This window comes from Ornithorhynchus anatinus, chromosome 4 (assembly GCF_004115215.2).
Source record: "Ornithorhynchus anatinus isolate Pmale09 chromosome 4, mOrnAna1.pri.v4, whole genome shotgun sequence".
Lineage (NCBI taxonomy): Eukaryota > Metazoa > Chordata > Mammalia > Monotremata > Ornithorhynchidae > Ornithorhynchus > Ornithorhynchus anatinus.
Window position 1 is genome coordinate 103,196,148 of NC_041731.1, and position 27,598 is coordinate 103,223,745.

At 42.4% G+C, this 27,598-nt stretch overlaps 1 protein-coding gene across 2 annotated transcripts in view; it reads left to right on the forward strand.

Annotated features, from left to right (window-relative positions):
- The window catches only part of SYDE2 (synapse defective Rho GTPase homolog 2), a 64,769-nt gene that overhangs the window by 34,104 nt on the left and 3,067 nt on the right, over positions 1-27,598 (forward strand). The window contains exons 4-6 of one of the 2 annotated variants that reach the window (XM_007664651.3): positions 5,456-5,582; positions 20,882-21,063; positions 22,815-23,046. In XM_007664651.3, coding sequence (XP_007662841.2) covers positions 5,456-5,582; positions 20,882-21,063; positions 22,815-23,046 — 541 coding nt within the window. The remainder of the gene's footprint in view (positions 1-5,455; positions 5,583-20,881; positions 21,064-22,814; positions 23,047-27,598) is intronic. The other variant, XM_029063740.2, reaches the window with a different exon arrangement.

The following is a 27,598-nucleotide window of genomic DNA, read 5'->3' on the forward strand; positions in this document are numbered from 1 at the left end:
TTGCTTAGACTTGAGCAACAATACTTTTAATATCCTTGCCATCTTCCAAATAGGAAAGGCATCTCAACTCTGGTTGTTTTTTTTTTTAATCTTACATCACTTTCTCTTCTTCACTTTTGTCAGGAAAACTCTGTCCCTCACCAGTTATTAAAATAGCAAGTCATGTGTAACAGTGTGAATGTTGCAATACACCTGAAATGGAACTGCCCTCATATGATCTCCCTTAGGGAGTATGGGCTGTTCTGCTGTTAAATTCGAAGAAAATCTCACCTGTGGAGGTACATGAATCCTTCAGTGTTCACAAGGGATAGAAAATCCCCTCCTCCGTAGATAAGGTGATGCTGCACACATTATCCCTACTAGATAAGCGTCCGATGGAAGCTTCCTCATGTGACTTCATTCAGTTGTATTAATTAAACATTTCCTGTGTGCAGAGCACTGTACTAAGGCTTTCTGCCAGCTGGGGTGGGAAGAGAAGGTTAGTCACTGAAGGAGACAGGAGGCATAAGCTGCTCAGGGCCTAGGGCCCCAGTGAAATGGGAGAGGTGGATGGACGGCTGCTGGCTGCAGAAGTCTTCATTCATTCAATCATATTTATTGAGTGCTTACTGTATGCGGAGCACTGAGCTAAGCATTTGGGAGAGTACAATCTAACAATAAACAGACACATTCCCTGCCACAGAGAATGGAGGCACGGGGGAGAGAGCAGAGCCCTCATTACTTCTGGCAGAGCATTGATGGCATTTTATTCATTCAATCATATTTATTGAGTGCTTACCATGTGCAGAGCACTGTGCTATGCACTTGGGAGAATACAGTATAACCATAAACAGACACATTCCCTGCCCACAGTGAGCTTACGGTCTGGCCGGTCATTCTCGATCTCCTTCGTTGGCGCCTCCTCCCCCTCCCATCCTTTAACTGTTGGAGTTCCTCAAGGGTCAGTTCTTGGCCCTCTTCTGTTCTCCATTTACCCTCACTCCCTCGGTGAACTCATTCGCTCTCACAGCTTCGACTACCATCTCTACGCAGATGACACGCAGATCTACATCTCCGCCCCTGTCCTCTCCCCCTCCCTTCAGGCTCGCATCTGCCTCCAGGATGTCTCCACCTGGATGTCGGCCCGCCACCTAAAACTCAACATGAGCAAGACTGAGCTCCTCATCTTCCCTCCCAAACCCGGTCCTCTCCCAGACTTCCCTATCACTGTGGATGGCACGACCGTCCTTCCCGTCTCTCGGGCCCGCGATCTCGGTGTCATCCTTGACTCGTCTCTCTCGTTCACCCCACGCGTCCGATCCGTTACCGAGACCTGCCGGTTTCACCTTTACAATATCGCCGAGATCCGCCCTTTCCTCTCCACCCAAATGGCTACCTTACCGCTACGGGCTCTTGTTATATCCCCATTAGACTACTGTGTCGGCCTTCTCTCTGATCTCCCTTCCTCCTCTCTCGCCCCGTTCTGGTCTATTCTTCACTCCACTGCCCAGCTCATCTTCCTGCAGAAACGATCTGGGCCTGTCACTCCCCTTCTTAAACTCCTCCAATGGTTGCCTATCAACCTCCGTTCCAAACAAAAACTCCTCACTCTAGGCTTCGAGGCTCTACGTCACCTTGCCCCTTCCTACCTCTCCCCCCTTCTCTCTTTCTACCGCCCACCCCGCACACTCCGCTCCTCCGCCGCCCACCTCCTCGCCGTCCCCCGTTCTCGCCTATCCCGCCATCGACCCCCGGGCCACGTCCTCCCGCGGTCCCGGAAGGCCCGCCCTCCTCACCTCCGCCAAACTGATTCTCTTCCCCTCTTCAAAACCCTACTTAAAACTCACCTCCTCCGAGAGGCCTTCCCAGACCGAGCTCCCCTTCTCCCTCTACTCCCTCTACCACCCCCCCTTCACCTCTCCGCAGCTTAACCCTCTTTTCCCCCCATTTCCCTCTGCTCCTCCCCCTCTACCTTCCCATCCCCTCAGCACTGTACTCGTCTGCTCAACTGTATATATTTTCATCACCCTATTTATTTTGTTAATGAATTGTACATCGCCTCGATTCTATTTAGTCGCCATTGTTTTTACGAGATGTTCTTCTCCTTGACTCTATTTATTGCCATTGTTCTCGTCTGTTCCTCTCCCCCGATTAGACCGTAAGCCCGTCAAACGGCAGGGACTGTCTCTATCTGTTGCCGACTTGTTCATCCCAAGCGCTTAGTACAGTGCTCTGCACATAGTAAGCGCTCAATAAATACTGTCGAATGAATGGAGGGGAAGATATACATTAATATAAATAAATTACAGGCATGTACATAAGTGCTGTGGGTCTGAGATGGGGGATGAATAAAGGGAACAAGTCAGAGTGATAATAATGATGGTATTTGTTAGGTGCTTGCTATGTGCCAAGCACTGTTCTAAGCACTGGTGCAGAATGGAGTTGGCGAAGAGGAAAGGAGAGCTTAGTCGGGGAAGGCCTTTTAGAGGAGATGTGTGGGGAAGAGTAATTGTTGGATATGAAGAGGAAGGGCGTGGACGAGGGGTTGGCGGCAAGTTAGATAAGAAGGTTAGCATTAGGGTATTATGTGGACAGCTGTGAACCAAGTGTCTGCTGTGTGACCTTGGGCAAGTCACTTCACTTCTCTGGGCCTCAGGTGCCTCATCTGTAAAATGGGGATTAAGAGTATGAGTGCCATGTGGAACGTGGATTGTGTATTCAATCTGATTAGCTCGTATCTACCCCGGCGTGGCACATAGTAAGCATTTAACAAATACTATTTAAAAAAACAACAATTTGAGGCCAGTCACTTGTGCACAGGCAAAACCGTAAATAAAAATATCTGCTAACGCCAGGGACTGTGGTGCACTGTAACAAATTGCAGTGTTTTTGTATGCTTAGAATAGAGCTCGTCTCCCTGCAATTAGGGAGAAACAGCATGGCTTGGTGGGAAGTCACGGGTTCTAGGTTCTAATCCCAGCTCTGCTGCTTGCCTTCTGTGTGATCTTGGCAAAGTCTCTTAACTTCTTTGTGCCTCAGTTTCCGTATTTGTAAAATGAGGATTCATTTCCCGTTCTTCCACCTACTTAGATCTTGTGCCCGATGTGGGACAGGGACCGTGACCAACCTGATTATCTTCTTGCTTGTTCCAGTGCTGAGTATGGTGGGTGGCATTAGGAAGCACTTAACAAATACCACTATTATTATTTCTCAATAAGAAATATTAATTCACACTCACAGAAAAATTCTGGAATGAGATAATTATATTTGGGTTCGGTCATCTTGTCCATGCGTAATTGCATTCTGGAATTTCCATTTGGTTGTAGAATATTAGTAGTTGTTTTGGGGTGACTGTCTGTGAACTTCAGTTTATTTCCACAGTTTTGTTCCTTAAAGTGCATTTCCCTGCTTTAATGTTTTTCACGTTTTTATCTTCTTATGTATTGGTTGCTGTTCAAATTTCATTTTCATTTCTGCATTCTCTAAATATGTCAGCCCTTTGGCTGATCATACAAAGGTTCAGATAGACAAGAAAACCCTCTCAGGTTAGTCTTTCTTCACTAGCCTCACTTCAGCTTTTCAAAAAAAGCAGTGGCTATGAAGAGAGTTTCCCACTTTTCTAAAATACATTTTATTCTACTTTAATGGCATGGAATTGATATAGGAAACATAACAATTACACCCTATCCGATCTATACCCCTGCTGCTGCCCAGATCATCTTCCTGAAGTGTAGGTCACCCTCTCCTCAAAACCCTCCACTGACTTTTTGTGTCTCTTCCTGTCAAAGCGCTTAACAAATACCATTATTATTGTTATTATTATTCCTTCTAAGTTGTCCTTCTATCTCTGCTTCACTCTCTGCTGTCCAGCCTCTGGTCTCCTTGCTCACACCCACATCAGACAGACCACAACTCTGAGAAGCAGTGTGGTCTAGTGGATAGAGCACGGGCCTTGGAGTCAGAAGAACCTGGATTTTAATCCCAGCCCTGCCATTGGTCTGCTGTGTGATCTTGGGCAAGTCATTTAACTTCTCTGTGTCTCAGTTACCTCATCTGTAAAATGGGGATTAAGACTGTGATCCCCATGTGGAACAGGGACTGTGTCTAACCTGATTAGCTTGCATCTACTCCAGTCCTTAGAACAGGGCCTGGCACATAATAAGTGCTTAACAAATACCATAAAAAACCAACAAAGTTCTATATATTCAGATCCTTCCCAAGATCTTGCCTCCTTCCACAAGCTTTCCTCAATTCACTTCCCAACATCTTGAAACATGAAATTCCTTCAACCAACTTTATTTTGAATGGTATGTGTTATGTGCTTATTATGTGCCAAACACTGCACTAAGCAGTGAGGTAGATACAAGATAATAAGGTTGGACACAGTCCCTCTCCCACATAGGGTTAGAGAAGCAATGTGGCTCAGTCGAAAGAGCACGGGCTTGGGAGTCAGAGGTCATGGGTTCAGAAACCAGCTCATCTGCTTATCAGCTGTGTGACTTTGGGCAAGTCACTTCACTTCTCTGTGCCTCAGTGACCTCATCTGTAAAATGGGGATGAAGACTGTGAGCCTCACATGGGACAACCTGGTCAACTTGTATTTACCCCAGTGCTTAGAACAGTGCTTGGCACATAGTAAGCACTTAACAAATACCATCATTATAATTATAGGGTTCACAGTCTACATCCCCATTTTATAGATGAAGTAACTGAGGCATAGAGAATTTTACTTTCCCAAGGTCAAATAGCAGACAGTGTCAGAGCTGGGACTAGAACCTTTTAACTCCCAGGCTGTGCTCTATTAACTAGGCCTCACTGCTTCTCATTTCCTTCCTTAGGTTGTATATGTCAACTTTTTTGATCTCTTCCTGGTTGTAAATATGTTTATGTTTCTACCTCTGCTAGAGTATAAATTTTTGTTGTCAGGGAATGTGTGAGTAGTGGAATTTGCCCTATGCATTTTAAATTTGAACTAGTGTTTGTAAAGGCTTTATCCGGTTTCTGGTACTATTGAATTAAATTTTCAATTTGTTTAGCTGTTACATAAATATACTTTTAAAATATTAGATAATATTCAACTTGGTAATTTATGAGGGAGCTTTTGAAAAAGTTTTCTGCATACAACCACCTTGATGGACATAATGAAAGAGTGAGAAACATTTTTCATATAGTACAGTATTATTTTCTGACACCGGAGTATTAGTTCAGTAAGTGGCATGGAGATGAGATTGTATTTATAGGAGTTACGAAAAAAAGCAACTAGCAGGGTAACTCTTTTTTTTTTTTTTTCAATTTTAAGTCAAACCCAATGTGCTAATTGATACCTAACATTGAAAGTGGGATTTCAAAAACGAATTAAAAAATATTGTAACTGATAGCTTCACATAATATTTTTATTGGTTGCCGTGATAATTATGCTAGCTTGATATGTTCTCCAAAGTAAAATTTGATAACATGATCATAATTTTATTTCTAGGTAGTAGGCCTCTATCGATTATGTGGTTCAGCGGCAGTCAAGAAAGAACTTCGAGAAGCATTTGAGAGGGATAGCAAGACTGTTGGTCTGTGTGAAAATGAGTATCCAGATATAAATGTAATAACAGGTAATGACCCCACCTTCTTTATGTCCATAAAGAATTCTAGGAAGCCCTTATCAACTGAAAGGAAAAGTGAAATTCTAATTCTTGAGTTGAAGTGTTCCACCAGTTTTTGTCCTGGAGTGTGTCTTTAGACTAAAGAACTGGTTGCAGGTTAGCTTTCCTTTAATGGGATGGAAGTGTTTCGTTTTGTTTTTTAAGCCTTTTTCCTGTTGCGGACCAAGATGGTACAAATGATATTTTGGAAGTACTATATTACAGCTTCCAAGTACTCCTCTGTCCTTATTGATAAACTAATTATTGTGGCTTTATATGTGGAATGAATCAGTTTATACTCTTCTTACAAATTTAGACAAAATAATTGTTCTTTTAAAAATTCTTTGTTTTTAACTTGACTTTTTTTTATTTCCTCTCCCCACACTGCTCCACACTCCCCCTGACTTTCCTGGATCTATTTTTTCCATTTCTCCTATTCAGCTTTCCAGTGCTTGGTAGTCCTGAGCATCATTTTTTTTCCCACCCTTTTGTGAAGATACTGAACTCTTTATTTGTTGAGGATTCCTGAATGGGGAAAAAAAAAATGCCATCCTTTGGAAACCTGGCTCTTTAACAATGGTAGTCCTTCCAGGCTTTGGGGGCAACGAGTTTGCCAACTCAAAATAATCACGTTCTTTCCTCTTAATAGCGATCATTTAAGTCGTAAGCATCCTGAAACTGTTCATATTTGTAAGTTAGTGTTCCTGTGAAGGAGAGCCCTTGCCCGCCTGCTCTGTGACCCTGGAGCAAGTCACTTCACTTCCCTGTGCCTCAGTTTCCTTATCTGTAAAATGGAGATTAAAACTGAGCCCTATGTGGGGCAGCAACTGTGTCCAGCTTGATTTTAGTACAATGCCTGGCACATAGTAAGTGCTTTACAGATTCTACAATTATTATTATTATTCTTTGAGTGCATGCAGATCTTGCAGTTGAATTTAGCCCTAGTTGATAGATGAGACCCTGTTAATCACCATTGGCATAAATTCTGCCTCACTTGGTCCGCAAATGGTTCAGGTCCAAAATTGGGTAGTTCACTTCTCTTGTGAAGCTGATTGGAAAATGCTATCAGTGTTTGGAAAATGGGTGTGGGAATGTGTCTTTAGGTTTATCTCTTCTTCCCGTTGCTGTTCCTCAGAAACTCTGCCTCTCAAAAGCAGGGACCTTCCCTTCTGGAGGTGATCTGTGTGGGTGTGACTCATCATCTAAGAAGTAGAGAGACTAGGTATTTTATCCCCAATTTACAGATGAGGAAACTCAGGCCCAGGGAGGTTATGTAACCTGCCCAAAGTCACACAGAAAGTGAGGGGTTGATCAGCCCATCTGTTTCTACATAAATAGAACATTCTAAATATTTGAGAAGGAAATTAAAGTAATCAAATTTTCTTGAAAGAGAACAAAGGAGAACATGAATGCTACTGGCAGTGTCAGTAGTTGTCCCAGGTTGTAAGAGTGGAAGATCTGGCAGTATTAAATCTGATGAGGAAAGATACTAATATTTTTTTCTGAATTATTCATTCATTCAGTTGTATTTGAGTGCTTACTGTATACAAAGCACTGTAGTAAGTGCTTGGGGGAGTACAATTTAACAATAAGCAGACACAACAAATTTACAATCTAGAGATTACTAAATCTTTGGGTTGGGCTGGTTTTCTGGTACTGACTTTTATAGCCTTGCTGATAGCGATGTCCTCAGAGCACTAAGAATTCAAGACAAGTCAAAAATGAAGACTCAATTTCTTCTTTTACTTGTTCTAATCATATCACCTAACTGGAGGGCTAACTGATTTTAAAAACCATGTGTTGCTTGGTACATTTTTTTTTTTTTTGGATTCGATGTTTCCCAAATTAAAAGTCAATTAAAATTGTCGATGAAGTAAAGAAACCTTATCCTGACTACACCCAGCTGGCCTGTACCTTGAGGGTTGGGTTCTCGCAGTCACGCTTCCCGTTCTCTTGCCGGGTGCACGGAATGTCTTGGATTATGTGGCCCACTGAGTCTGAATTTACTCGTGGTGGGGAGGGAAGGGGCTGGGTCCCCAAGTTCCAAACTACATTCTATCCTGATGGCATTCTGGCAGAACTGACTGAACAGATCTGGGTCCCACCTGATGATCTTGTATCTAACCTGGCGCTTAGTGCAGTGCCTGTCACATAGTAAGCACTTCAACTCCTTGTGGTCAGGCAACGTGACTGCCAACTCTGTTATATGGGACTCTTCCAGGCCTTAAAACGGTCCCCTCCACGCAGTAAACACTCAGTAGAGAAACAGCATGGCCTAGTGGATAGAGCGTGGGCCTGTGAGTCCGAAGGACCTGGGTTCTAATCCTGGCACTTGTCTGCAGTGTGACCTAGGGAAAGTCACTTTCCTGTGCTTCAATTCCCTTATCTATAAAATGGGGATTAAGACTGTGAGCTGCATATGGGCCATGGACTAGCCCCTATCTACCCCAACGCCTCATACAGTGCCTGTCACATAGTGAGCGCTTTAACAAATACCATAAAAAATGCTTGATTAACACATACTGTTAGTATTATCAATATTATTCATTTCAGACCAAAAGGAAAAACCTTTGCCAACTGAGTAGAATTGACAAACTGGTCTTTCCAGTGATAAAATTTACCTTTTGCATTTTGTATTGAAATGTCACCCATATCAAATAAGATTAGGAAAATGATGGGAATATTATGGTATGCTTTGTCTTTTACATCAAGACAACTGAGTTCCTCATTGTGAGACTTTGCAGGTGGAACTTGTAGAAAGTGTGTATGGTAATGTACTTTCTTACTACATTTTAAAAAATTGATTTGGAATCCTCATTTACTCTTGGCTTTTTTAATACCAATTAGCACTTTATTGCCTACATTTTCTTTCTCTGTCATTGCATTTAAGTAACACTTTTCTGAGAGAGACTATAAAGCTATTTTCTTCTTTTGAAAAAGGCCCGAGGGGCGATTTAAATCTTGACTAAGAAATGCCAGTTGGACTGGCATTGGATTATACACAATTAAGCGCTCTCACGGATCCAAATAAAGTTGGTGTTGTCTCATGTCTTTTCATCTTAGTGAATTCCCATTTCTGAATAAAGCATGAATTATAGTGAACAGTTCAGTGGTTTAGCAAAATGAGAAATTAATGAAGTGAGTGGTGGACTTTGCTTGCTGTCTAACTTTATTTTCTGGGGTTAGCAGTTTTGCCGAGGTGAAAATGCAGAAGATGGCCATCAGGATAACAGATGCTAAATTCATAAAATTGATTCTTTTATCAGGGAATAACTCATTTGAGGGGCACACTGGAAGGTTAATGGGTAGTTGAAGTCATATATATATATTGAGTGTCCACTTGGTGCAGGACACTCTACTGCGCATGTGGAATGTACAGAATAAAATAGTGACACATTCCCTCCCCATAAAGAGCTTACGTTATAATGAAGAATGTGTTCTAGAGATCCTTAAAATACAGATTAACCAGAGTGGTAGGGAGAAGTAAGTGACTGAGTGTGGTTGTATTCTGAATAATCAATCACAAGCAGCATGGCTCAGTGGAAAGAGCCCGGGCTTGGGAGTCAGAGGTCATGGGTTCTAATCCCGGCTCTGCTACCTGTCAGCTGTGTGACTTTGGGCAAGTCACTTAACTTCTCGGTGCCTCATTTACCTCCTCTGTAAAATGGGGATTAAGACTGTGAGCCTCACGTGGGACAACCTGATTCCCTTAATAATAATAATAATGTTGGTATTTGTTAAGTGCTTACTATGTGCCGAGCACTGTTCTAAGCGCTGGGGTAGACACAGGGGAATCAGATTGTCCCACGTGGGGCTCACAGTCTTAATCCCCATTTTACAGACGAGGGAACTGAGGCACAGAGAAGTTAAGTGACTTGCCCACAGTCACACAGCTGACAAATGGCAGAGCTGGGATTCGAACTCATGAGCCCTGACTCCAAAGCCCGTGCTCTTTCCACTAAGCCATGCTATCTACCCCAGTGCTTAGAACAGTGCTCAGCAAATAGTAAGTGCTTAACAAATACCATTATTATTATTATCATTATTTTTAACCACTTACTGGGTTTGGAGCACTGTACTAAGCACTGAGTACAATATAACAGGGTTGGTAGGTCTGTGAACACAGTAATTGTAATACAACTAAAATTATTTTGGTAAACTCATAAAATGTATGGGGTTGTACTGCCTCCTTTTCTCACCCCCAAATAATTCACTTAAATGTGCTTCCTGTCTTTTCTCTGAATTAAATTGGATTGGGATTGGGAGCCTCAGAATAAGAAAACATGAATAAATTACTGCCCTAAATCCAGCGGAAGAAATTTAGAACAAAAGAAATGGGCATCTAATCAAGAATTCTGACTCTGACAGAAACCCACAAAGAATGATTGGTGGAGCAGTAGAATGGCTGGTTCTATATATTCAGTCTTGTGGTTAGGGAGTATATCCACCTGAGATGGATTCATGGCAAAACTTAAAGCCTAAAATTCACTACTCTCTGGAAAATAAATACTGTGTTATTGGTTCTTTTAGGGTCTGTTGAATTGATCCAGTGGTTTATCTTTTCAGTTAGTTGAAACTCCCAATGAAATTAATGTCATGGTTTTCTAGAGGGGTCAGAAATGTCCCTCTGCCACATATCTGCTCTGTGACCTTGGACAAGTCACTTCACTTTTTCTGTGCCTCAGTTACCTCATCTGGGGATTGAGACCGAGAGCCCCACATGGAACAGGGACTGTTTCCAACCAGATTTGCTTGTCTCCACCCCAGCACATAGTACAGTGCTTGGCACATAGTAAGCGCTTAAAACCACAGTTATTAATTATTATTATTATTGTGTGTCAGTAGATACAGTGTGAGCTGTATATTTTCTTTGAGCTCCTATATCGTCCCACCATCCTTCAGTGTTTGGAGCACCTGGAACATGGATAAATTGCTAATTCCAAGGTAGTTTAAAGCCAAATAAATTTTGCAGTTGCATTCTAGGGCAAGCCTGGCAAATTGAGTTTTATAACAACTAACAAGTCTTGCTTTGTTAAGGAACAAACACAGATGGTATTTTATCATGCCCTGGAGGATTAGTGGTGCCTTTATTTGGCAGATACTAAAATGGTATTTCCACTTCCTTCTTGGAACTCTGCTGTCCTCTCTTCATACTTGAATGTTGCCATTTATTGAAAGTGGGCTGGAATTACAAGCTAATGGAAATGGTAATCCCATGATGTAAATGGGATTTAACTCAGCATAAGATATTTAGTATTTAATTGAACTGAGATGTGGGTGAAAGTGCTTTCTTAGACTTTGATATAGTGATTTTAAAATGAAGAATGAAAACCTGAAAAGTTTGGGGTTTTTAAAATAGTATTTGTTAAGTGCTTGTTATGTGCCAGGCACTGTTCTAAACGCTGGGATGGATACAAGATAATCAGGCTGAACACAGTCCCTATCCCACATAGAGCTCACAATCTTAATCCATATTTTGCTGATGAAGTAACTGAGGCCCAGAGAAGTAAAGTGACGGTCAAGGACAAGCAGCACACAAGTGCCAGAACCAGGATTGGAACTCATAATAATGTTGGTATTTGTTAAGCACTTACTATGTGCCGAGCACTGTTCTAAGCGCTGGGGTAGATACAGGGTAATCAGGTTGTCCCACGTGAGGCTCACAGTCTTAATCCCCATTTTACAGATGAGGTAACTGAGGCCCAGAGAAGTTGTGACTTGCCCAGGGTCACACAGCTGACAAGTGGCAGAGCGGGGGTTCAAACCCATGACTTGACTTCCAAGCCCAGGCTATTGCCATTGAGCCACGCTGCTTCTCCTTCTGACTCCCAGGCCCTTGCTCTATCCACTAGGCTGCACCATTAAATTAAAATGTAGCCCTGGATTTAAAAAGGAGTAAAATGGGCTGATTAGTTTAGGCCAACCCTTCTTTCGCGGGCCTATACCGTTGTGGCGAATAGGCGCCATGTCCTGCCTCTGTCCTGAAACGCCCTCCCTCCTCATTCGGACGGACAGTGACTCTCCCTGCTTTCAAAGCCTTATTGAAGGCACATCTCCTCCAAGAGGCCTTCCCTGACTAAACCCTCCTTTCCTCTTCTTTCACTCCCTTCTGCATCTTCCTGACTTGCTTCTTTATTTATCCCCCTCCCGGCCCCACAGCATTTATGTACATATCAGTAATTTATTTACTTATATAAATGTCTGTCTCCCCACCCTCCCAGACTGTAAACTCATTGTGGGCAGGAAATATGTCTGTTTATTGCGGTATTATACTCTCCCAAGTGCTGATTACAGTGCTCTGCACACAGTAAGCACTCAGTAACAACAATTGAATGAACTGAAGGAATGAAGCCAGGGCGGGGAGAATGATGGACTGTGGAACATGAAAGGAAAGATATATGATCCCCCTCCCCATCCAGTGTCCAGGCTCCACAGCCTCCCTGCAGCCACCATTCTGGATGTCTCCTTACCCCCAGGAGCTCCAGTTTCCTAGTGGATGGAGAAAAAAGAGTGGATTTTAGCATTGTTGTGAAGGTCGAACTGACGGGATTTAGTGATGGATTAAATGAGAGAGAGGAGTCAAGGAAACCGCCAAGGTTACAGACTTGTGAGACAGGAAGGATGGTGGTGCCATCAGCAGTGATGGGAAAATCAGGGGGAGGACAGGGTTAGGGTAGAGCATGGGCCTGGTAGTAGGAAGGATCTGAATTTTAATCCCAGCTCCTCTGCTTGTTTGCTGTGTGACCTTGGGCGAAACATTTAACTTCTCTGTGCCTCAGTTACCTCATCTGTAAAGTGGGGATTAAGACTGTGAGTCTCATGTGGGATTTGGGCTATGTCCAACCTAATTAGCTTGTATTTACCCCAGGGTTTGCCCTGACTTCCTCCCTTTGCTCTAGCCCCCACCCTATTCACAGCCCCACAACACTTATGTATAGATCTGTAATTTTATTTATTTGTATTGATGTCTGTTTATTTGTACTGATGTCTGCCCTTCACCCCCCACCCCCCATCCTAGATTGTGAGCTGACTGTGGGCAGGGATTGCCACTTTTTATTGTTATATAGTTCTTTCCCAAGCACTTAGTACAGTGCTCTGCACACAGTAAGTGCTCAATAAATATGACTGAATGAATTCAGTGCTTGGCACATAGTAAGCATCTAACAAATTCCTTAAAAAAGTGCTTAATTCAGTGCTCTGCTTGCAGTAAGTGCTCAATAAATGTGATTGATCGATTTTTTTTTCTTTTAACTTCCCTATTTTTCAACTTCAGTAGTGGATAGAGCATGGGCCTGGGAGCTAGAAGGTCATGGGCAAGTCACTTCACTTCCTTGGGCCTCAGTTACCTCATTAGTAAAATGGGGATTGAGAATGTGAACCCCACATAGGACAGGGACTGTGTCCAACCCAATTTACTTGTATCCACCCCAGTGCTTAGCACAGTGCCTGGCACATAGTAAGCACTTAACAAATACCACAATTATTATTATTATCATTATAAATGTGGAAGCCAGTGAAAGGAGAAGGCTTTAAGGAAATATTTTGTGATTCATTCATTCAATCATATTTATTTTGGGCTTATTATGTGCAGAGCACTGTACTAAGCACTTGGAAAGTACAGTTCAGCTACAAATGGAGACAATCCCTGCCCACAACGGGCTCACAGTCTAGAAGGAAGACAGACAACAAAGCAAGTAAACAGATTTCAATAGTATTGGTGTAAATGAACAGAATTATAGAGATATATATTCCTCATTAATGAAATAAATAGAATTATGAATATTTACATATATACACACATGTTTTGAGGTGGAGGGGGAGTAGAGCACAGGAAGGAGTGGGGGCATTGGGGAGGGGAGGGGGAGCAGAGGAAAAGGGGGGCTTAGTCCAAGAAGGAGTACTGGGGGTAGTGTTACAAAAAGAGGCTCCTGTTGTGATTTTTCAGAGGAAGAGAGGTGGCTTTCATCAGTTCCCACCAGGGATACTTGGGAACTTAAGTCGGGAAGCTGGAATGGGTCTACCTTTACCGGTGTCCTAAGGCAGTCAATCAATCAATGGTATTTATTGAGCGCTTACTATGTGCAGAGCACAGTATTAAGCACTTGGGAGAGTACAACAGAAGAGTCAGCAGGTAAGTTCCCTGCCCACAATGAACTTACAATACCCAGCTGTTGGGGTTTTTTTTGTCCAGAATACAATTCACCTTATTTCTGGCTCTTCCCCCTTTCAAAGCCCTACTGAGAGCTCACCTCCTCCAGGAGGCCTTCCCAGATTGAGCCCCCCTTTTCCTCTGCACCTCCTCTCCTCCCCATCGCCCCGACGCTCTCCCTCTGCTCTACCTCCCTCCCCGCTCCACAGCACTTGTGTATATGTGTACATATTTATTATTCTATTTATTTTATTAATGTGCATATATCTGTAATTCTATTTATTTATATAGACGCTATTGATGCCTATTGATGTAATCTGTCTCCCCACTTCTAGACTGTGAGCTTGTTGTTGGTAGGGATTGTCTCTGTGTTGCCGAATTGTCCATTCCAAGCGCTTAGTACAGTGCTCTGCACACAGTAAGCACTCAATAAATACAAGTGAATGAATGAAAGGTAAAACCAATTCTGGACTACTGTGAGATCTTCTAGCTTTGGCATCACTACAATTTGCAATCCAGAAGACCCAAAGAACACCAATTCCATGTTGTACCTTTAAGTATTGAGATATCCTTAAGTGGCAAGGGAGCAGGGACCTGAAACTCTGTGGAACTGAGGAAACCAGAAAAGGTTTCTGGTTGATAAATAATTGTTTATATTGATGATATTGATGCCTGTCTACTTATTTTGTTTTGTTGTCTGTCTCCCTACTTCTAGACTGTGAGCCCCTTGTTGGGTAGGGATTGTCTCTATTTGTTGCCGAATTGTACTTTCTGAGCACTTTGTACAGTGCTGTGCTCACAGTAAGCGCTCAGTGAATGTGATTGAATGAATGAATGAATGAAAAAGGGAGGAAAAGGGAAGGAGGAAGGAGGGTTTGGTTTTTTTTTTAAAAAAAAAGGAGAAAGGCTGACTTGAAGGAAGAGGGAAGAAAAGAACTGAGAGAAGGAGAAGAGGAGAGTATTCACTGTCTCTGGTGTTTTCCACTGGTGCTGTGATACTGCCCCCCAGAACTGAGCTAGATTAAAGATAATAAGGTCCCAATTATGGTTCACAGTCTAAATAGGAAGAAGAGCAGGCTCTAAATCCCCGTTTTACAGATGGGGGGAACTTAATCCCAGAGGAGAACAAATACATATTTAATATTCTATTTATTTTATTAATTGTGTATATATCTATAATTCTGTTTATTTCTATTGATGCTATTAATGCCCTTTTACTTGTTTTGATGTCCGTCGTCCCCCTTCAAGACCGGGAGCCCGTTGTTGGATAGGAATTGTCTCTATTTGTTGCTGAATTGTAATTTCCAAGCGCTTAGTACACTGCTGTGCGCAAATAAGCACTCAGTGAATACAACTGAATGAAAGAATGAAAAGTGGTTACTTGCCCAAGGTCACAAAGCAGAGCTGCGATCAGTATCCAGGTCCTCTGACTCGCAGGTCCATGCCCTTTCCATTAGGCCTCACTGCTTTAAATTTGAATTAATGGTATTTATTGAGCACTGACTGTGTGCAGAGCACTGTAGGCGGTGCTTGGGAGAATACAATATATTAGAGCAGCTGTCGAGGGAGAGGACTGAGCGGGAGGCTCTTTTTATTCTTCCCCTCACACTGTTCCAGTGGCTCATTGTGGAGGAGAATAGGGCCTACGGCACTTATGCAGGAATTTTTTTTCCTTATTGTTTACTGGTGAATTAAGAACAAGGATCCATAGTATGTAAATTTTATGATCCTCATTTTGTATGTAGCACTAAATCTTCAGCCAACTTCGACTAACTAGTGCTTGCAAGCTGTAAGCTAAATGCTTTCCATTTGGAAGGGAAAACACATGCTCCTGAAATCTCTCCAGCAGAGAGAAATTTAACTCTGCTATGATATATTTGTGCAAAATGGACTTAAACTTAGACAAAGACATTTCTCAGAAGATTTATTTTTGAGGGGAATTGTCTTCATCCGCCCCAAAGTTTTAAAGTTACTTCATGTTAAGGCTAAATTGTCAAATCAACTTCAACCTGACCTCAAGTATGAGCCAGACTTTCCTATCTAAGTTGTCTTTGTTTTATTTTATTTCCAGTTTATTTTCTAAGTGTAGAGAATTAAATTTATCTGGAGAAGAAGCAGCGTGGTGTTTAGAGCAAAGACCTGGGAGGCAGAAAGATCCGGCTTCTAACCCTTGCCCTGCCATTTGTCTTTGTGAGTTTGGGCAAGTCACTTCACTTCTCTGTGAGTCAGTTACTTCATCTGGAAAATGGGGATTAAGATTGTGGGCTCCATGTGGCACAGGGACTGTGTCCAACCTGATTAGCTTGGATCTACCCCAGTGCTTAGAACAATGCCTGGCACATAAATTCATTCATTCAGTTGTACTTATTGAGCGCTTATTGAGTACATAGCACTATACTAAGTGCTTGGGAAAGTGCAACACAACAATAAGCAGTGACATTCCCTGCCCAAAACAAATTTAACAAATACCATCATCATTATGTAAATTACATGAAAATGATGGTGTCTCTTGAAAAACACTGAGATAAAAGTATTGTGTTAATGATGGTATTTGTTAAGCACTTACTATGTGCCAAGCACTGTTCTAAATGCGGGGGTAGATACAAGATAATCAGATTGTCCCACGTGGGGCTCACAGTCTTAATCCCTGTTTTACAGATGAAGTAACTGAGGCACAGAGAAGTTAAGTGACTTGCCCAAAGTCACACAGTTGACAAGTGGCGGAGCTGGGATTAGAACCCTTGACCTCTGACTCCCAAGCCCGGGCTCTTTCCACTGAGCCACGCTGCTTCTCTAGTGTTAGTGGGTTAATGTGTATTATCTTCTAGGCAATAAGTCCCATATGGGCAGGGATTGTCTCTATTGTTGAATTGTACTTTTCAAGTACTTAGTACAGTGTTCTGCACACAGTAAGTGCTCAATAAATACAATTGAATAAATGAATGAAAAGTCTGTCCTGGTGCTTCCTGAACAATACATGCTACTATAGTAAAACTGGGTCCTGTTGAAACCCTGTAGACTCAACTAATGTGGGGTATTTATTGAACATCTACTTTTATACAGAGCAGTCAATCAATCCATCCTATTTACTGAGCACTTTCTGAGGACAGAGCACTGTACTAAGAGCTTAGGTGAGTTGGTAGACATATTACCTGCCCTAAAGGACCATGCAGTCTAGAGGGGAGGCAGGGGAGACAGACATTATATATCCAGGTAAGGGAAATAATCAAGTATAGGATATGTATGGAAGCGCTGTGGAGGTGAAGTGAGTAGGGGAAGCAGCATGGTGTGCTGGATAAAGCACAACCCTGGGAGTCAGGTCATGAGTTCTAATCCCGGCTCTACCACTTGTCTGTTGTGTGGCCTTGGTCAGCCACTTTCCTTCTCTGGGCCTCAGTTACCTCATCTGTAAAATGGGGATTGAGACTGAGCCCTCTGTGGGACAGGGACTGTTTCCAACCCGATTTGCTTGTATCCACCCCCCGGTTTTTAGTACAGTGCCTAGCACATATTAAAAGTTTAAAAATACCACAATTATTAATTATTATTAAGTGCTTAGGAGGTGGGGCTAAGTGCATAGGCAGGATGGCTTAGTGGAAAGAACCCAGGCTTGGGAGTCAGAGGTCATTGGTTCTAATCCCCGCTCCGCCCCTTGCCAACTGTGTGACTTTGGGCAAGTCACTTTACTTCTCTGTGCCTCAGTTACCTCATCTGTAAAATGGGGGTTAAGACTATGAGCTCCATGTGGGACAACCTGATAACCTTGTATCTACCCAGCGCTTAGAACAGTGCTCAGCACATAGTAAGTGCTTAACAAATGCCATCATTATTATTTTTTTATTTTTATAGGTAAGGCAAGAGTCAGCCATATTCAATACTAATGATATTTGTTAAGCACTTACTATGTGCAAAGCACTGTTCTAAGCGCTGGGTGGGATACAAAGTGATCAGCTTGTCCCATTGGGGCTCACAGTCTTGGTCCCCATTTTACAGATGAGGGAACTGAGACATAGAGAAGTAAAGTGACTTGCCCAAAGTCACAAAGCTGACAAGTGGCGGAACTGGGATTAGAACCCATGACCTCTGACTCCCAGGCCTGCGGTCTTTCCACTAAGCCGTATTTACTGAGCACTTACTGTGTGCAGAGAGTACAGTATAACAATCTAACAGACACATTGTCTTCCTGCAACGAGCTTACAGTCTAGAGAGGAAGAATAGGACGGACAGGGTTGGGGTGGCAGGGGATGAGAGATTAATCATGGAAAGCTTCCTGGAGGAGCTGTGATTTCAGTAGGACTTTGAAGATGGGGAAAGTGCTGGTCTGTTGGATAGGCAGGGAATTCCAGGCAGGATGGAGTGGGTGAGAGAGATGAGAGCGAGGAAAAATGAGTGTAAGGTGGTGGTAGAGGAGCAAAGTGTGTGGGTTGGCTTAGAGAAGGAGGGTGGCTCAGTGGAAAGAGCACAGGCTTGGGAGTCAGAGGTCATGGGCTCTAATCCCTGCTCTGCCACTTGTCAGCTGTGCGCCTTTGGGCAAGTCACTTAACTTCTCTGTGCGTCAGTTGTGTCATTTGTAAAATGGGGATGAAGACTGTGAGCCCCACGTGGGACAACTTGATCACCTTGAATGCTCCTCAGCACTTAGGACATAGTGCTTGGGACATAGTAAGCACTTAAATATCATTATTATTATTAATTATTATTAGAGCGGGGAGGAGTGAGGATGAGTAAGGGGTGGAGATAGAGCTGAATGACTGCCTTGAATCCCAAGGTGAGGACTTTCTGAGAAGCTCTTTTACCTTCGTGATGCATAATGTGCCTTCCCCTTCTTAAGCTCTGGAGCAAATTGCATAGTAAGTTCAAGTAAGGAGGAATAGTACTTGTTTTCCCTACCTTTGTGTAAATAGTAAGTTGGAAGTAAATATGTTGTTCCCAAAAGAATCCTGCCCCACAAAGTACAGAGAAGAGTTAAAATATATTGTGTTGTAGAAATACCTCTTTTCACATTTTTACTATGTCATATTCATTAAGTGCCTACTGTCTGCAGAACACTGTACTGAGCACTTGTCAGAGTATGAGATAAAAGTATAATGGACCCATTCCCTACCTACAACAAGCTTACAGCCTAGAGGGAGAGACAGACTTTGATATAAATAAATTATAGATACGTACATCAGAAACGCAACATGGCTTAGTGGAAAGAGCCCGGGCTTGGGAGTCAGAGGACATGGGTTCTCATCCTGGCTCTGCCTCTTGTCTGCTGTGTGACTGTGGGCAAGTCACTTAACTTCTCTGTGCCTCAGTTACCTCATCTGTAAAATGAGGATTAAGACTGAGCCCCACATGAGACAACCTACTTACCTTATGTCTACCCCAGTGCTTAGAACAGTGCTTGGCACATAGCGCTTAACAAATGCCATTAGCATTATTATTACCTGAGTGCTGTGGGGCTGGGGGCGGGATGGGTGTGGGGAGCAAGTCAGGGTGACGCAGAAGGGAGTGGGAGAAGAGGAAAGGGGGAGCTTAGTCAGAAAAGGCCTCTTGGCGGAGATGTGCCTTCTATAAGGCTTTGAAGGTGGGAAGAGTAATTGTCGGTCGGATATGAAGAGGGCCAGAGACAAAATGTGGGCGAGAGGTAGGTGGTGAGATAGATGATATAAACTAGATCTTTACTCACTACTTCCATCATTGTGTAAGGCCCAGAAAAACTCTCTAATATCCTTCTGCTTCTGTGATTTACCTGTTACAATTGTTCTTTTTTGTGTGGTTTTGATTACATAATTCAGTTCAATTTACAACTCCTTACCATCAGCTTTAGGGCACGCTATCACCTTGCCCCTTTCTACCTTACCTCCCTGATTTCCTACTACAACCCAGCCTGCACACTTAACTCTAATGCCAACACATCGCCCACTTTTCACCCACATCCTGCCTCTGGCCTGGAATGCCCTCCCTCTTCAAATGCAAAAGATTATCACTCTCCCTGCCTTCAAAGCCTGATTGAAGGCACATCTCCTCCAAGAGGTCTTCCCTGACTAGGCCCTCATTTCCTCTCTTCCCACTCCCTTCTACATCTCTCCCTCAGCCACGAAGCACTTATGCCCCTATCCGTAATTTATTTCTATTAATGTCTACCTCTCACTCTAGACTGTCAGCTCATTTTTTGTTTTTTGAGTTTTTTTGTTATTCGTGTCCTCCATCTCTGTTATATTGTACTCTCCCAAGTGCCTAGTACAGTGCTCTACACCTGGTAAGCCCTTAATAAATACAATCGATTGATTATTTGTTATGCGCTTATTTAATCATTCAAACATATTTAGTGAGTGCTTACAGTGTGCAGAGCACTGTATGGAGCATTTGGGAGAGTACAGTATAACAAACAGACATATTCCCTTCTCACAAGAAGCATACAGTCTAGAGGTGGAGACAAACATTAATATTCTTAAGTAAATTACAGATATGAACATTAGTGCTGTGAGGCTGGGAGAGGGGATGAATATGTGTCTAAGTGTTAGGGCAGATTCAAGCTTCATCAGGGAGTCAGAAGGATCTGCGTTCTAATCCTGCCTCTGCCATGAGTCTGCTGTTTGACCTTGGGCAAGTCACTTCACTTTTCAGTACCTCAATTACCTCATCTGTCAATGTGAAATATTAATAATAATAATAATAATGGTATTTGTTAAGTGCTTACTATGTGCCAAGCACTGTTCTAAGAGCTGGTTGATTGTGAGCCCCATGTGGGTCCGGAACTGTGTCCAACCTGAGTGGCTTGTAACCACTCAGTGCTTAGTACAGTTCCTGGCACGCAGTAAACACTAAACAAATACCACAATTATTATTATTATTATTATTATTATTATTAGTCCCCAAGCACTCAGTTCTGTGCTCTGCACATAGTCCTCAATAAATATCATTTCTTGATTGACTCTTGTGGCTCTCTGGGGTTTATCATGTATGTAAAATTTAATTAACTGATCTCATATTTTATAAGATTTTATTATAGTATATGCCGTTTAGCTTGTGTTACTTTCATTTCCTCTTTATACATTTTAAAATACCTCCATTTATAGAAAATCCAGTCTGGAAGCTTCTTGAATGACAGTTTTCCTACGTCTTTCTGAAGGTGTCCTTAAAGATTATCTGAGAGAACTCCCTTCCCCGCTGATAACCAAGCAACTGTACGAAGCCGTGTTAGATGCCATGGTGAAAAATCCCTTGAAGATGAATGGAAACGGGTGTGAGAACGACCCTAGCGATTCTGAATACACCGTTGACCTCCTGGACTGTTTGCCGGAAGTTGAAAGGGTAAATCTTGCTTGGCATGAAGAAAAACTTATTTGAAAGCCTGTGCCAGTCGGTCAGTCATATTTATTGAGCGCTTACTGTGTGCAGAGCACTGTCCTAAGCACTTGGAAGAGTACAGTAGAACATATAACAGACACATTCCCTGCCTACAACGAGCTAGGGAGAGGCAGACATTAATAGAAACAAATAAATTGCAGATATATATCTGTGATCTTCAACCTTTCAATAGTATTTATTGAGCGCTTACTATGTGCAGAGCACTGTACTAAGCGCTTGGGATGAACAAGTAGGCAACAAATAGAGACAGTCCCTGCCGTTTGACGGGCTTACAGTCTAATCAGGGGAGACGATACTCTGATACTAGAACCACAGATAGCTCTTCAGGGCTTTGCATTTGACTTCTATGATAGTCATGTGCCTAAGCCTCTCCAAGCTGCTATTTTGGCATCTAACCAGCCATGGGAAAGCTTTTTATGGTGACTGTGGTGTAATAATTAATTAATGGTATTTGTTAGGCACTTACTGTCTGCCAAACACTATACTCAGCATTCATTCATTCATTGTCATATTTATTGAGCGCTTACTGTTTGCAGAACACTGTACTAAGTGCTTGGGAGGGTATAGTACAATAAACACTGGGGTAGATATAAGGTAATCCAGTCAGACACAGTCCTTGTCCCCACCTGGGGCTCTAACGAGGAGGGAGAGAGTTGGTAAACACATTCCCTGCCCCTAGAGAGCTCGCAGTGTAGAGGAAGCTTACAGTCTAGTGCTTGGCACATAGTAAGTTTAGCACTGTGACTTAGTGGAAAGAGCACGGGCTTGGGAGTCAGAGGTTTTGGGTTTTAATCCCACTCAACCACATGTAAACTGTGTGACTTTGGGTAAGTCACTTCACTTCTCTGTGCCTCAGTTACCTCATCTGCAAAATGAGGATTAAGACTGTGAGCCCCTCATGGGACTACCTGATAACCCTGTATCTACGCTAGCATTTAGAACAGTGCTTGACACATAATTGCTTAAATATCATTATTATTAGTAAGTGCTTAAGTGTTATGATGATGATGATCATTATTTTCATTTGAGTCCAGATGACCACCTAGAACTCTTTTAGCTACTACTAGAAAGGCAGAAAAGTAGGGATGTCCGTGAAACCATATGATGGTAAGAAGACCATTGAGTAAATGGTGAGCTATTCACACTTATTTTGTATTTCTCCAATTTCTGTGACTGTGCATTCTGACCCGTAGTATAATTATCAGTCATCATTATAATGTTGCTTTGAGAAAAATTTGCCACCGCCCCTATCTTAGCAGGCCAGCTCTGGTTGTTCAGGCCAGGAGAGTCAATTAAGGATGGGGTAGGGGGTTTGAGACTCAGCTTTACAAACGGAATAAACCACAATATTTAGTATCACAATAAGAAAACATTTATTAACATACAAAAAAACATCAAGCGCAGCGAATCCTGTTTCTGTTAAGCCCTCAACCCAGGGGCGATGAGATCTCTGGAATTACTTAAACCCTCGACCCAGGGGCGATGAGAATTTTCCTACTGCAAAATGATTAGTCCCAAGTTGCTATTCAGTTAAGTATGGGCTGGAGACCAGCACGAGCCTTCCAAGCCCATGCTCTATCCAGTAGGCCAGTGTATTTTGTCATTCTCCATATGACATGCACACTAATTTCTTGTGTTAGATTATGGAGTTACTTTGGAATTGCAGGTAAATGTACACACTTTTTTTTTTCCAGACAACCCTAAAGATGTTGTTGGATCATTTGAAATTGGTGGCTTCTTATCATGATGTAAATAAGATGACCTGCCAAAATTTAGCAGTGTGTTTCGGGCCTGTCTTACTCAGCCAGGGACAAGAAACTTCCACCCATAACAACAGAGTCTTTACTGATTCTGAAGAGCTCGCAAGTGCCTTGGATTTCAAAAAACACATAGAAGTGCTTCATTATTTACTTCAGCTGTGGCCAGGTAATAAAACTTTTGGAAAAATTACTTGTTTTTGTGACAGAATATTATAAATCCATTTAAATGTAGTAAAATGGAATAAGATGACCACTTTTCTAAGCCACGAGATAAAATGGTAAAAGAACATGGTAGCTTAGGGTCAAGTATGAAGCCCCCACTTTCATTCACAGCTCAAATATTGAACCTGGTAATTTAAAGAATGTATAACATGGAAATATAAAAATTGCACGTGGAAATTTGCACGGGAAGGAAGGTATCTATCACATCTGGATTTTCTCTTGTTTAGTTTTCATTAAAACCATGTTTTAAAATCCACTTGAAGATATTTTGCTTAAAAATGAAAGAAGTCAAAATTTTGCCTTAAGCAGTCAGCTTATTACGGCTGGTATAGTACAATGGAGTGTATGAACTTGAACATTTATATGTGGTTTTGCCATGAGAGAATGTCTCTGAGCCCTGTATGGGATGGGTAAAACTTTGTTGGGTGGTGTCATTTTTTGTATGAACAAGCTGTTTCCTCAATCATTTGCAAGCCTTTTTAGATAAAAAAAGGGTTTTGGGGGGTCTTTTTGTTTGGGTACCAACTGAACATTTTAGTCTGACATTAGATTTCTGATATTGAAATTTGGTGTTTTAGGTTGAAGAGTTTACGATTTGGTTTTATTTTTTGTTTTAATTTAGATGTGAGTTGTAATGCATTGAGGAGTGTTTTCATAGAATTACAAGCGTGTGCCTTTTGGAAGCTTTCAAGAGTGTGTATGGGTATATGAGGACATATAGATATATGAATACGACTGAATATATACATATATTCATTCAATTGTATTTATTGAGTGCTTACTGTGTGCAGAACACTGTACTAAGCTCTTGGGAGACTTCAGTTCAACAATAAACAGACACATTTCCTGCCCACAATGAGCTTACAGTCTAGAAAAGCTGCTTATGTACACACAGTCATATCTGCTTAGTTTTTCCAATTGATTAGCTCATAAATTGGTTACGTACTTTCCAGGATAGCACCCAGCTGGCCTAAATCTTGCATCACACATACAATCTGGAAATCTCAGGTTTTTATCCTGGCCAGTTCCGACTCAGCATGCATGGCCACAAATATCTTCTGGATCACGAAGCACCGTCCTCAAATCATGCTCATGTTGTCAGACAAACATCCTCTAATGATGTTCTAGCCAACACACACAGTGAAGATATGCTTTGTTGCCCACTTGAGTGTGTGGGTGAGCCTGTATGAGCCAAAACACATAACCTACCAATTAATCAAACAATCAATCAATGATATGTATTGAGTGCTTACTGTGTGTAAGCACATTCCCTGCCCATAACGAGCTTACAGTTTAAGAGGGAGAGACAGACATTAATATAAATAAAGAAATTATGGATATCAAACCAATCAATCAATGGTAGTGTTTAATGAGTTTCTGTTGTGTGCCCATTCATTCAGTTGTATTTATTGAGTGCGTACTGTGTGCAGAGTACTGTACTAAGTGCTTGGAAAGTATAATTTGGCAACAGATAGAGACAATCCCTACCCAACAACGAGCTCGCAGTCTAGAAGGGGGGATACAGACAAGAAAACAAAGCAAAACAAATACGCATCAATAGCATCAATATAAATAAATAGAAATTATAGATATGTACACATAATTAATAAAATAGAATAATGAATATGTACATATATACACAAGTGCTGTGGGGTGGGGAAGGGAGTAGAGCAGAGGAGGAAGTCAGGGCCATTGGGGAGGAGCAGAGGAAAAGGGGGGCTCAGTCTGGGAAGGTCTTCTGGAGGAGGTGAGCTTTCAGAAGGGCTTTGAAGGGGGCAAGTGTGCTAGTTTGGCAGATGTGAGGAGGGAGGGCATTCCAGGCCAGAAGTAGGATGTGGGCCAGGAATCGATGGCGGGACGACAGCGGGACAGGTGAGAAAGAAGCACAGTGAGAAGGTTAACACCAGAAGAGTGAAGTGTGCCGGCTGGGATGTAGAAGGAGAGAAGGGAGGTGAGGTAAGAGGGGGCACGGTGATGGAGAGCTTTGAAGCCAACAGTGAGGAGTTTTTGCTTGAATTGTATTTTGTATTGTATTTTGCTTGTATTTTCCCAGGTACTAAGTACTTGGGAAAATACAAAGAGAGTTAAAAGACATGATCCATATCCTCAAGGAAGCTTACAATATACTGGGAGAGACAGATATTTTAAATTGAAGATAGGGGTTGTGATGAACTAAATGGTTACACTGGTGGTGTGGAGGCCCTGAGGAGCCACTTCCGGGGTATGAAGTGGTGAAATTAAAAATAATTCATCATAGACCTCCCAAAGGAGATGTGATGACAATTGAAGAAAGTCCCAAAGTCATGTAGTTATGGTATTTGTTAAGCATTTACTGTGTGCGCATGCTAGGTGGATGCAAGCAAATTGGGTTGAACACAGTCCTTGTCTCACATAGGGCTCACATTCTTAATCCCCATTTTGCAGGTGAGGCCCAGAGAAGTGAAGTGACTTGCCCAGGGTCACATAGATGTGATGCGGCCGGAACTAGAACCCAGATCCTCCTGACTCCCAGGCCCAAGCTTGATCCACTAGGCCAAGCTGCTTCATGTTTCTTAATAGTAGAAGCATATCCAGCTTTCAATCAATCAAGTAATCAGTGGTATTTATAGAGTACTTGTGTGCTGAACATTGTACTAAGTGTTTGGGAGAGTACAATGTAACACTATAAGAGGGCAGGGAATAACCAGCCCATAAATGAGCTCACAGTCTAGTTTTGTGTTGAAAGCAGCAAATAAGGAATTTCATAAGGTGGCTTCTGTTGCAGCTTAAGTATTACAGCTGAAAGTGATTTATTAAAGAACTACCAGGTTTTTTTCCTGGGGATTATGTCCTCAAGCGAGGCTCTTGACTGTCCCAACTCTTAATCTGCTTCATTAACACTTTTCAAATCATCTCTTAAAACTTCAAAAGGAGTGAAGCCCTTGCTTACTACAGTGTTTTGCACACAGTAAACACTTAATAAATGCCATTGACTGAGAATATTTCTCTCATTGGATTTTACTTGAAATTCACAGAGTACTTTGTTTTCTAGGTGCTTGAGAGCATTTTGTATTCTATCTTCCCCAAGGTAACACTTTTATGAAGATTTTTCCCTCGCACACAGTAAACACTCAATCGTATTTATTGAGTCTTCAGTCTCTCCTTTTTCCCAGTTCAGACCTCACTCTGCTGCCTGGGTCATTTTTCAAAAACATCATTTTCTGTTTTCTCCTTTAGACGATGTCTAAAGGAGCTCCCTGTGGGCAAGGAGCATATCTTCCAACTCTTGTACTCTTGTACTCTAGAGTACTCTTGTACTCTAGTATAATAATAATAATATTAATAATGGCATTATGTACCAAGCACTGTTCTAAGCACTGGGGTAGCTACAAGGTAATCAGTTTGTCCCATGTGGGGCTCACAGTCTTAATCCCCATTTTACAAATAAGGTTACTGAGGCACAGAGAAGTGAAGTGACGTGACCTGGGTCACATGGCCAACAAGCGGCAGAGGGAGGATTAGAATCCAGGTCCTTCTGACTCCCAGGCCTGTACTGTATCCACCAGGCCATGCTGCTTCTCACCATAATGTTGCCGATAGTAGTAGAAAAATTAGGTGCAGGAGAGAATTTGAACAGGAATTAAGTTTTGAACAGGTTGAGCTTGGGGGGCCAGTGGGACAACCAGTGGTGTCCCACTGGAAACAGACATTGCTGAGAGGCAGCAGAGAAGGAGAGGTTGGAGGTGATAGATTTGGGAGTCTTCTGCCTAGTGATGGTAGGTGAAGCCATGAGAGCAGATGAGCTCCTCAGGAGAGAGAGTGTAGTTCAATCCATCAATCAATTGTATTTATTGAGCATTTACAATGTGCGGAGCACTGTAGTAAGTCTTTGGGAGAGTACAGCACAACAGTATAGGAGACATATTCCCTGCCCACAAGCAGCCTACAGTTTAGACGGGGAGACAGACATTAATATAAAGAAACTATAGATATGTACATCAGTGCTGGGGGGAGGTGATTAAAGGAAGCAAGTCAGAGCGATGCAGAAGGGAGTGGGAAAAGAGGAAACGAGGGCTTAGGGAAGGCCTCTTGGAGAAGATGTGCCTTCAGTAAGGCTTGGAAGAGGAAGAGAGTCATTGTCAGATATGAGGAGAGAGGGCATCTCAGGCCAGAGGCAGGACTTGGCCAAGAGGTCAGTGGCAAGACAGGCAAGATTCAAGCACAGTAACTAGGTTGGCATTAGAGGAGCAAAGTGTCCGGGCTAGGTGATAGTAGAAGATTAGCAAGGTGAGGTCAGAGGGGGCAAGGTGATTGAGTAGCTTAAAGCTAGCGTTAAGGGGTTTCTGTTTGATGGGGAGCAGTCTCTGGAGGTGCTTTAGAAGTGGGGAAACTGGACTGAATGTTTTTGTAGAAAAACGATCCAGGCAGCAGAGTGAAGTATTGACTGGAGGGGGGAGAGAGGAGGCGGGGAGGCCAGCGAGGAGGCTGATATAGTAGTCAACACTTGGATTAACATG